General features: G+C 39.1%; 1 protein-coding gene across 3 annotated transcripts in view; it reads right to left on the reverse strand.

Annotated features, from left to right (window-relative positions):
* The window catches only part of ST6GALNAC3 (ST6 N-acetylgalactosaminide alpha-2,6-sialyltransferase 3), a 368,411-nt gene that overhangs the window by 89,920 nt on the left and 265,874 nt on the right, over positions 1-12,617 (reverse strand). For 2 of the 3 annotated variants that reach the window (XM_006021761.2, XM_014519046.1), the window contains exon 3: positions 10,780-11,189. In XM_006021761.2, coding sequence (XP_006021823.1) covers positions 10,780-11,189 — 410 coding nt within the window. Of the gene's footprint in view, positions 1-1,042; positions 1,087-10,779; positions 11,190-12,617 lie in introns of those variants that run through there. The other variant, XM_014519047.1, reaches the window with a different exon arrangement.

Below are 12,617 nucleotides of genomic sequence, written 5' to 3' on the forward strand. Positions count from 1 at the left end.
ATTCAGACATAGACACAGCTTTCAAAGTTTTTTCTACATATCTTGAGGTAGCACGCACAGCTTGTGATTGCTGCGATGCTAGAGAGTGCATGGAGTGTCCCACAGAAGGGGTGGGGGGGGCCTCCACGTGTTCAGCGATGAATCTGGAAGTGGACCAGAAGTACTTCCTGTCCACTTCTGGGTCTGCTGGGGAGCACACTGTGGGGGGGCCCCCCATGCCTTCCTGGCTCGTCAATGAGCCACAGGGGGACCCCAGGTGCCTCCCCCAGACCCAGGAAGCACCAGTCACCTCAGGGGGCTCCCCCATGCGCTATCTGGCAGACCCGGAAGTGAACCACAAGTGCTTCTGGTCCACTTCTGGGTCTGCTGCTGATCATGCCGGGGAGCCCCCTCGTGCTTCTGTGGGACACTCTAGTCGACCCAGCATCACAGCACTCACAAGCCCGTGCTACCTAGAGGTATGTAGAAAAAACATTTAAAGCTGTCTCTATGTCCAAATCTCTGAATCTTTCCGAATCTCTCCGAATCGATTTGGAGGGTTCCAATTCAATTCGGAGAAATTAAACGGTCCTCTGATTTCATCTGGATTTGGAGATTCAGCCACTGAATTGAATCAGGGACTGAAGCTTCGCACAGCTCTACTTAGACACACCGACTGCATTTTCATACCTTAAGACATTTGGGTTTCTTTTTAGTTTGACCCTAGCTTCAATACTGGAGATACTTAAGTATTCCCATGATACATTTTACCCTAAAGTACTAACATGCATTTTGGCCATAATTCTATCCTGACATAGTTTTTTCTGAAATATGACCCTTTAAAATAAAATACTTTAAAGAAAATGAAGAACTTGCTTACAAATATGTTCCTAAATTTTAAGTCTGTACATAAAATACAAAAATCTTGAACATTAAGTAGATTGTACCAATGCTCAAAGTCATTCCACTTTTCCAAAGGGATGCATGGAAGAATTTAATTCAATTCATTTTTCACTTGCCTAAAATTGAAGAGGCCATGTTCTCTGTCAGCTAATACAATGTTGGGCTACTTCTCTTTCTTCCAGAACATCAGTGGTGATCTACAGGCTTAAAAAATAACTTGAATTTACTTTGTTCACTGATTGGTTCAGTACAATTATGCTGTAGGATTCTACTCCTTTATTCAGAACTTCATTTCAATGTAATTTCAAGGACCCTTAATAAATTAACCTTCATGAAGATTACACATTTCCAGTTCATTTAATAGAAAAGAATCAGTTACAGTTGATTATAAAATGGTCACATTTCTGAATACATAAAAAATGAACGTGAACTTCACTAATACATACAAATCCACTATTTTGTGCAAAACACCATCTCTTTACAAGTGCAATAATGTTAAATTTAATTAGATATAATCTTCACTGTTTTCATTAGCTATTAACATTATGTAAAGATAAACTTAAGCATAATGAGTCCTTTCATTACCCCATAATTGTTATTTTAATGATTACATTATGAGCAATATAATACTGTACATATTTCCACTTTTCACATTAGTGGGCAATTATTTATAAAGACTTCTATTATAATCCACCCACAGAGACCAAATTATTAATGCCTCCATTTTACTATAATGATGGCCATGGTTGTGGAATCAATATGATGGCCTCGGGGAGAACTGCAAAGTAACAATGAAGAAACTGTGTGTGTAATGGGTCAAACTAAGTCCCGGTTTAGGCAAGCAGGAACTACTCAAATGAAATCTCTAGCAGTTCTTCTATTACCATTACACTGCATTTGACCCATACAAGCCAAGCCTGTTGAAATTTCCATAAATTAAAGAGAATAAATTAAAGACATGGTCATGATTTGGAAACAGACCTGGACTGAACTTCTCTAAATGCTAAAAATCTCTGGAACAAAGGAAATTAACCTGATAATATTAAGTCTACTCCGTATATTAACATTTAGTACAAATAATGGTAACTAAAAAATCTGTAGCATATGGATATATGGTAATCTCTAACTCTTGCAATATCCCCTGTAGCATGCTCTTTGTGTTTTGGATAGTGTTCTTTGTAGTTATGGGTGAGCATCTGAGGTACTGATTTTGAGGATTCCTTCAGTTAACAATTGTCAGTGAACTCAGGGAATTAAACCCAATAACTCAGAAGCCCCCTTCTGTCCTGTTTCTATTTGACCTCTTTGTGCACATAACTGACTGACTATAAAATAAAGCCTCACCTCAAGTAATGCTTTCTATCATCTTTGTTGGCATAGACACGCTGCTCCATTTTGGCAGATGATGACCTGGCTTCATTTATTCACACCTTTGCTACTTTGTCTAGGCTACGGTAATACAATATACCTGTAGGAATGATGGATGGTATGTGGGGTACCTTGAGAAATAGGAACTTCAGACCATCTTGTGAAAACTTTGAAAACAACGTATAAAGAGATAGGGCATGTATCTTTAACATTTACATTTCCTCTTTTTTATTGCTAAGATATTTATAATAAAAAATAAGCTCTTAGGAATTCATCTGCTCTTGCTATTTGTCCTTATCCTGAAGTGGCATCATGGGAATTTCTATACCATTCCATAACATTTTGCATCAAGTACCATTTATATTCAGTACATTATTTAGAGAAGTTTATTGAACAGGCAGGTTATGTCTTTTTTAAACCTATATATAAATATAATAGATGCCTTAACATAATCCACAAGAATCAGGGCAAGATAATCACCATCACTTTCCAAAGTAAAAATGTGGGCTTTTAGGATCTTTCCCCTCAATTGTAGCTGTGTATTTTAATGCATGCTAATCCACTGGGTAGGGTTGTTCAGGTATATAAAAGTTGTGTGTAGACTCGGTGCGGAGCGTGAATTATTCTTAATGGTACTATAAACGAGAACTGTTTTGGAAATGTTAAAAATGAAATGGCTGAATCATTACACATATGACCCAAAGATATTTCACATTAATGCAGTTACCCAGGCCAACTTATGTGCTGATCAATAACTGAGACAGTAAACGAACAGTTTCTCAACATTTTTGAAGATCTATAATTGGTCCCCATGGAAGTCGTTACATTTTTCCAGACTGGTACAGCTTTCATTGTCTGCTGAAGACATGAAATCTTGTGTAAGTTTATGCATGATATTTCTTGTATATGGTATCCTTTAGTTCACAGAACCATAGAAGCATAGAAATGTAGGGCTGGAAAGGACCTCCAGAGGTCATCTAATCCAACCGTCTGCCTGAGCCAGGATCATCCCTATCCAAACCATGCTACACAAATCCACTGTATAACCTATTACCAAAACTATGTAGTCAACCCTGACACAATCCCAAGCCATAACACCCTAACCTGCCACAGGTAAAGCAGGGAGTCCCTGGTAGCCGACAACCTGCTACTGCTAAGGTTCTGTAACGTAAATAATTAGAGTGCTGCTGAAAGAAATATGGTTGCATTCAATGGATTTTTTACTAAATTCAGTGGGTATTATACCCCAGCATCAAGATGAGAAGTAGAGTTGCATATCCCTGAAAATATAAAGAGCATAAACCTAATTTTGCAGATGGACCAGCATAGTTTCAGTAATCTGAAATTGTATCATACACTTTTTATATGAAATAGATTTTTAATCCATGACAAACAGATACAGAGAGATCTTTCTGCATCTATTATAATAAAATATACAGTGGATATGCCTGGCAGCAATTCCATAATTAGGACCGTCTTCAAAATGGGCTTATGAAGGGATATGAATTCCTATTTCTCTCTGGCAGTAGGTGGCTAATCAGTGTGGAGTCTGATAGAAGGTTACTTTGTAAATCCCTTACATATTATATGCAGTTTTGGTTTAGTTTCTGTTAATACATTTTAAATAGAAATTTCTGAACTGGCATGATGGTTAAATTCCTTTCTTGGTAGTCCTGCCTTTCACTGCTGAACAATCTTTCTTCTCACACATTGTCTGTTGCATTCGAGACTTGGTAGGGGATTTATTCTGTGTAGATCTGGCACAACAAATACTTTAAAAAAATGTTGGATTTAGGGTTATGTTTAGCCCTTGTTGAACATTATTCCTGAAAGTCTGTGTTCTGGATATGCAAGTCTGATTCGTTACTGGAAAGCCAGATGCAAAGACAGACTTTTCTACCTTTTATATGTCTGTCAAATTTTATTCTAAACCTAAATGGTACTGTTGTACCATAATTTCTAACTGGGTATCAGGTACCTTGACCACAGTAAGTTATCTGAGTCAAAGTTACATAGAGCTCAGCAGCCATTAAGAAGACCCCAGTAACTCACAGCTATCACTTCAAAGAATCTGCAAACCAGTGTTTAATATAGTGGATAATGCCCATAACTATTGTACAGTTGTGCAAGTGTAACAGCTGGCTGGCAATGTTTTAAGACAGTTAACTTTGCTGCCAAGTGAAATGTACGTTTATAAATGTCTGAATTTCTTGAGTTTCCGACAACTCCCATAGAAACACTTAATGTCTCGTTGGAGTAAGTCCACTAAATTAATTTCAACATTCTACATAAACTGTGTCTATACAAGTAATTTTCCTTCCAAATTTCCTACCATTATAACCAGCCACTGGTCCCTCAGCCATAGTAATAGTGGAAACACCCACTGTACATTTTAGTACTGGAGTTGCTTTTTAATCTTTTGTGTTGTATGTAATCCACTTCAGAGTAGATTATATGTAAATTATATGTAGATAAATGCAGACAGAACCTTGTCTACTACCAGAGTTCTGTTACCAGCAAAAGTGAACTTACGGTATTAGTAACGAAAAGGTGCATGAAGAGGCACATGTATCTAGGCACATGCACTAGTGAATATACATATAAGCCTTTAACATCTGGCTTGTCAAAAACCAGAGAGGAACCAGAAAAATAGATTAAATGGTGCTTAAAAACAATTTGCTCTCCACAGATCAACAGATGTGGGATAACACAAAGTAAAAGGGGAAACTGCACAGTGGAGTATAAGGTATCCTGACAAAGGGTTTTTGAACCCGAAAGCTTGCTTAATAACTATTCTCCAACCATTTGGGTTGGTCTAATAAAAGATATCAAATTCACCCAAGGAACCTTGTCTGCCTATATCCTTAGACCAACACGGCTACATCCTAAACCCCTATACCGATTATATACATTCTTGGCTTATACTATAAAGCACAAAGAAATAATTTTATGGCTAAAGTCAGTAACAGTCATAAAAACAAGTTTACACACACACACACCCCTCCCTCATTCCTAGTTTGATCAAAACACATTAGCTATTATTCGTCAATTTTTGTTTAAAAAGTTGTCTGACACATAATTAGTATAATGCAAAGAGAGCTGTTTCTTAACTCAATTGCCAGTGCTTTGTGCAGTATTTGCTAGCAAGTTAATAACAAATGGGCTCCTTCTATTGAGTCCTATCCACCTAATAGAGAAAAATGTCCATCCTAATTAGGAGAATCTTAATAAAGAAACATAAATGCAGTTAGTAATGGGCTACAGAGAATAAATCTAGGATGCTGTGAAACACTTGGTGTGTTATCAGGTAATGGTAATCCAGAAAGTGTAAAACCCCAGGGCAGTTGTTACCAGGCCTATGATTGACCACAAACAGTGATACAGGTTGAGCTTTAAGTGTTTTATAATGAAAAATCTATTTATTTCATTAAGCTTTCATGCTTTATACCCTTGTTTTTCAGGTAATAAAGGAGTCTTAACTGACAATGGAACTATTAGTCACTATGAATTAAGATGGACAAAACTGTTAAACTTTTTTGAAGGAATTACTCTATAAAAAGAAAAAATGGAGGTGACAAAGTATGACCTGGGCAAGGCCCTGGATCAAGTACCTAAAAAACTGTGTTAAGGAAATATATTTAGAGATTTGATATGATGCTCACTGAAGTGAATGGCAAAGCTCCCACCAACTTTAACGGTAGAGGATCAAGGCCTAGGTCCAAGGGATATGAATATATTAGAATATAGTTCTGTCATTTAAAAACTCTCTTAATATAGTCACAATAGAATGGAAGGATAACTCAACTGTTGTTCTTCCTTTTCTAATAAAAATATGCACTTCAGTGGCCAAGAGTCTCACACGTAGAACAAGGTTTCCAATGACAATATTCAGAACACCGTATTAAAAAATAGCTTTCTGTGTATTTGTACAAGACTGAGCTAACATTTGCTATTTCTAGGAGTATCCTTGACAATAAAACAAATACATATGTGTAAAACAACTACAATAGTGGCATAAAAGCACCTAGGCTTTTGAAATATTTTATTCAAATCAACTGCCAGGGAAATCACTTAAATCACCTTTTTGGCAGGTGTGCCACAAATTAGCCTTGTGCCTTCACCAAATGCCACTCTGGTCCCATTCCCCTACCTAATCTGCTGCTCTGCTTCCTGTTCTCTGCCCTACCTGCTGCTGTGTTGCCAGCCCCTTCCCCAATCGGCTGTGTGCCATATACAGAGGTTACCCGTGTCATAAATTGGCCAGCCCTGGTTTAAAGCACTGACATTTGCACACTGGCACCTTTAATCCTGTGCTTCATATGGCAGTATTACCAAACACTGGCAGCTGCAGCTATCTGAGTCTCAAAGAATGTAATTTGGTTTCTTCATTTCAGTGACATCTTCACTAGACTATAAGGCTTTGTACCGATTAGTCAGACACAAGGAAAACTACATATTAGTTGAGGTGAAGCTATGATGACTGTAGTTGTCTAACAGTGTCAATCTGCACTTTAAATTAATATAATTTGTGAGTGCCAGACGACAGAGTTATAATAAAAAGCTCATATATTGCCAAGGTAATAAATAATTAGTGAGCATAACTGAATGAAATAGCAGGTTGAGCAGACACCCAAATTTTGAATCTAGACTCAGAAGTCAGTGAGCAGAATGATCCATTTCTCTGCCTTGAATGATAAAACAGCTCTCTCACAACCTAATATGCAGCACCATCTGGCACAAACACAGAGGAGACAGAACTTCTGGAAGTGAAACACAAAAGCAATTTAATTGCTTTAGAAGTGTCCAAAATATTAAAAGAATCCTTCAGAATATGCAGCAGACTTTTTTTTTTTTTTGCATTCCCTTCCTAAAGATGTGGACCTGTGTCTTGTAGAAACATTTATATAGCTGGTTATGTCAGTAGAGTATCACTGAACTGATTTTGTTCATGTGTGAGTATGCTATACAGGTAAGTCACTTTCAGAAACAAATGTTAAAATGAATACCGAGGTATGCCTTATTTTACCAGTCTGAATACACAACAGGACAGATTTGCTTTAGTCTCAGTGAGAAACATAAAATAAGAGAGAACTATCAGGGGTCTGGACTACATTTTATATCACAGCTCTGCTTTATATGCAGTTATTAATATTGGCACATGAATAGAAATATTAAACTATGCTTAGCTGAGGTTTATTTTTTGAAAAAAAGGTAATAATAGTGACCAATATCACTACGTGTGAATCACTGATTGTGAAGTGGTTCCATTTCATGAGCCCTTATCTTTCATGTAATTGAAAAGGAAAGCTCCTGTAGTATTGTTAGCTTTGAAAAAGGACTGTGAAACGGTTCTTGCCAAAAACATTATGCAGAATGTACCGTGCAAAATTATTAATCTGTGATGTTTGCCATACACATAGAAATGGGGTTTGCAACCAGGTTCAAATTAGTCTGGCTTAGCCAGTATCATCACATCTCAGTATTCATTTTATTATTGCTTTCTGAAAGTGACTTTTAATGTAGACTGTTTTCTAAATGATTCTTAAAAGACACTCCCTTCCTCCTCATCACCTTCACCTAAAGGCAATCATGTCTAGTAATATTGATCTATTTGCTGCTAGTTTTCATTAATTTTACCCTCCCTAAGGGTGGTTCAGCTTTGGCACCAGCTAATTAAAACCTATTTGGGGCTTCTCAGAACACTTTATAAAACTAGAATTAGCTCTGCTACTTTAGTAGAGACTACATGTTTCTCCATTATTGCCAATTAAATAATGTTTTCCATTACATATCCAAAGTAAAGGGAAAGTACATAACTCCTCACCTGGATTCAGGTAAACACAAAAATACAATAGTTTTTACCTGGTGCTTCTTGAAATGTACTTTAAATCCTTCCACTTGACTACACACATTAAATAGCAAAGTAGTAGTGAAGTACTGGGAAATGCTGACATCTTAGGAGTATCCTCTAGGGTAGTATTAAGTAAAATGCATTAATGCAGAAGTGTAAATAGCTGCCAATGTATATTATTATACACAACAATTATTAAAAAATGTGTGAGTATGCAAAGCATTAATGGAGTACTTAAGAACTCCATTAATAAAGATCTGTAGAAAGACCAGGATTCCCCCAACAGTCTAGATTCAGGTGCATCCCCCTGATGCTGGTAGTCTGTATTTTGCCCCTCTGTAGAATAAAAATTGGTTTGTTTTAAACTGAATACTTCTATTAGCCAATAACGAGTACATTATGAATGGCCAACCTATGGACTTGATGCTCTACTTCACTGAAATAAATGGCAGAGCTCCATGGACCTCAGTGGGGCAGGATCCAAGCCTATTTGCATTATAGGAGTGACTACAGCACATGCTTTTTGGCTACTTTTCATAACACATACCACAGAATTTGAGCACCATTATGATGAGACTATTTAAAGTCCCATTAATTGCCTAAAGAGATGTTACATCAAAGACCTGAAAGAAAAAGCTCATTAAAGCCTTGGAAGACAAAAAAATCCATTGTAATCTTACTATGCATTGGTAGTGTTCACTGTTTGTGAGGATAGTTTTGTAGTATTAAGACAAAAATAATTCAAGTTTACAACTGTCACTGCATATTTTTAAATGTGAGTGGAACTTGGTTTCTTTCCAAATTTTTTCTTGGGGGCACAGCAAAACAGAGCACTGTTCAAGTAACAATTGGAAGCATGTTTCTCCTAGGAAATGAAGGAATATTTGGCTGAGATACCTGAAAAGGTTTGTGTCAACATCATAATATTCTGGTGTGATGCAGGATGCTATTTTCCTCACTCAGAGAGCTCTGTTACTCTTTACTGCTTCAGCAAGCAGCATAGATCCCAAATAGCCTTCACGGTCCCAACCAGACCACTGAATGGAAGCAGTTTGATGGTGTCACAAATTGAAGACGTATGTGAGAGTCCGCAAACTATGGTCCGTAGCCTAGTAGCCATTGGTGGAATGTTCTCTTCTAGTACAGATATAGTGCTGGCTTTTGACATGGTACTTGCTTTCCCTATTTTCAGCCCCATTAAATGAAGTTAAAGATACATTTCTTATGTTGCACAGAAAAGCAATACCAGGGCATAACCTCTGCAAGGCTGAAAGGACAAATTTGAAGTCAAATGTGTGCTTCAGGTAAACCTGATCTTATGTGTCGAAGTAGTTATATTTTAAATTGGTGAAGATGCAAAGATTTCTTCACAAGTTAGAGACCAGAAGGTAGCACCTGATGTGGTAGAAGCAGGACGAAGGAAGAAGCTTCTCTCATGACATTCTCTTTCTGAGTAGATTGTGGCAGAGCTTGTGGCTCCAGTCTTCCCCTGACCTGCTTCTCTACAGGGGAACCTGGACCATACAAGGGATGGGCAATGACCTTCTGTAAGCCACTGGTGACTAGGACTGGTTGGAAATTCTCTGACAAAACAGAAGTTTCATTGCAAATTTAGGTTTATTGAGCCAAAATGTTTTGCTCCAAAATATCTCACGTTCAGTTAACTGAATCCAAGGCATGGTTCTCAGGGTGTCCCTGTCTGCATTCTTGGCTGCTCTGCCCCACAGCTGGGGATGCTGAAGGAGTGGGGTCCCAGGTCCTTCATATGCATCTAATTGGTCTACAGAGACCCTAGAGACCAGTAATCTTCAGCAACTCAATAAAAGTGATGCTTTTATCAGTTGCACAGTGCAAATGCAGGGTTGGGAATTAAAAAAAAATTGGTTTTGATCTGATTCAAACAAAACTCAAAATTTCCAAACTATATTTCCTGGAACTAGTAAACCCTGGTTTTGGATTCTAATGGCAAGTGTATGTTTGTGCTTGTACCTAGAGGATACAAATTGTTACAGTGCTCAGCTTCAAACTGTAGCAGTTCTTACTTTTAGGTCTGTCAATCCCTGGAGCTTTTATCAAGATGGGGATACTGTCACCACCCATATGGTATACTCTCTGAGGAGCATGCCCATACATACAGTTCTCCAGGAAAGCAGGAGACGTAATTTAGTAATTCGATAACTCAGCCATTGGTAAGATTCCTCATTATCCATTTTTACTGAGACATTTCCACGTTGTTCGCTATGCAGAGATCTGATAATCATTTATGTTTGAGGTAAAACTACAACAGAGATTGATAGAGAGATAAATATAAGATACCAAGTTTCCCAAGGTTATGTGTTAGGAAGAATATTGTGTAGGTTTTTTCTTTTCAAATAAAATGTCAATTTAATCAATAGTAAACTGAGCTGAAAACACCACACAGCTCTGAAAATGCTTCAGGAAGACATCCAATATTTTTGGGATTCAGGCCAACAAAAAAGGAAAGAACAGAAGGTAGCGTAGGTGGGGTAAATGGGGCCTGGCTGCTGCCTCATCAAGTGCTCATAACAGTCAAAAACATATAACAACCTGTTAGAAACATATTGGGGGGTTCATTTAATAACTGGCATGCAGCAACACCTTCTCTCATTTATATTTTGTCATTAACATTGTAGTAACTCTTCAAAGGCAAAACTTACCGGTCTTTTCCTGTCTCCTCCTTAAATACAGCATCACAGTAACTCATGCGCTTTTCTGTTGTCACATAGATTTTGGCACTGGGGTAGCTGTCAACAGTTTTCTTCAGCATGTTGTACACAATGCCATTGCCATCTTTTCTCATGTTCCGAAAAGGCCCCCAGATGACATAGATTGTGCTGTTGGCTTCCCTAAAAAAGTAGTCCGGATTCTTGAGCAACAGGGGCACACTGGTGTGAGAGACCACTCTTATTGTTGTCCTCTTCCCAACATCCTCCTCGTAGCCCTTGGTAGGAGCATTGTTCATTCTCCATATACAGGAGGACTGGTCAATCTCAGTTCCCACTTTCTGGGCAGCCATCTGACCCGAGTTTGAAACAATGGCACAAAGGCCACAGTCCAATTGTAGAGGCTGAAAGAGAGAGAACATAATATATGGTACATCTTCACTCTTAGAAACTGAAGATTGAACATTTACTTTAAAAAAGGCACAGTCCAATCAACTGGCTGCAAGATGCTCTCAAAATGCTTCAGTTCCCATGCATAAGAGCAGGTGGTGACGTATACTGTGGCAAAGCACTGAGTAAGATTTTCTACCAAAATAATCACCATGTGCTAATCATTTGCTTTATGTTCCCCACATTGCAATATTATATTTATTTATGAGTTAGTGGTATAGCCATTTTAAGCTGTCTGCAGCCATGCACTTGTGTTTGATCACGGCTATAAATGTCTTTCTGTGCCCAGATTGGGCAAAAATTGTCACTTCTGCTTGCACCCTCTCTCTCTTATGTTCTTCCATGGGAAATAAGTGTCCTCTGAAGAGAACCTATAAACGTTTTGTCTCCAGGAAAAAAAAGTTGTGTGCTCTAAGCTGGTTTTATAAAGGTTTTGACACAATATCTTCATAGATTAGATTACAGCAGAATATCTGTAAGAGACTACATATCTGATTATTATTACAAATTAAACATCCATTCATCCAGACATGTTAATGAAGTATTCAGTCAGTGCACAATTACATTTCCATCAATAATTTTCTGGGTTTTAAATTTATTACTGACAACAATCTTTTAAGATAAACAGAACATCCAACTAACTCATATATATATGAGTTATATATATAGGTTAGTTGGATATTCTGTTTCTTTACATATCTATGTAAAGACTGGTGGCCCATGGACTAGAACAGGGGCGGGCAATTATTTTGGGCGGAGGGCTGCTTACCCAGTTTTGGCAGGCTGTCGAGGGCCACATGGGTAGCCCTGCCCCTTGACAGGCACCCTGCCCCTTGACAGGCACCCTGCCCCCTGGTCACCATCTTGGGACCAATGTCCCAATGTCTTTGATTCCAAGACATTGGGACATTGGTCCCATGTCCCAGGGCCAGCATCAGTGGGGCCCAAAGCAGGGCGCAGGCTGGCAGGGGTCCATGGAGCCAGGCTGGGCTGCACCAGCAGGAAGAGGGGGGAGCTGGCCCTGCTCCATAGAGCCCCTGCCAGCTGGGACCCGGCGCTCCTGCTACCCTGCTCTGGGCCCTGCTGGCACTGGCCCCGCTGACTTCCTGCCCACTCACTTCCAGTGCCCCCCAGCCCTGCAGTACAGGCAGGGGGAAGCGCACAGCCCTGACCCCCTGCTCACCGGCAGGGAAGAAGCTGGTGTTGAGCATGGGGAAAAGTGGCCCCTTGCCCACGCCACAGCCAGCACTCCCTCCTGCAGTCACTTGCAGCCCATGTGGAGCTATCCTGAGCTGGCACAGGCAGCCCCATGTGGGCTGCAAGCAGCTACAGCGTGGGGCGCCAGCCATGGGGTAAGTGAGGGGCCACTTTTCCCTGTGCTC

This window comes from Alligator sinensis, unplaced genomic scaffold (genome assembly GCF_000455745.1).
Source record: "Alligator sinensis unplaced genomic scaffold, ASM45574v1 scaffold853_1, whole genome shotgun sequence".
NCBI lineage: Eukaryota > Metazoa > Chordata > Crocodylia > Alligatoridae > Alligator > Alligator sinensis.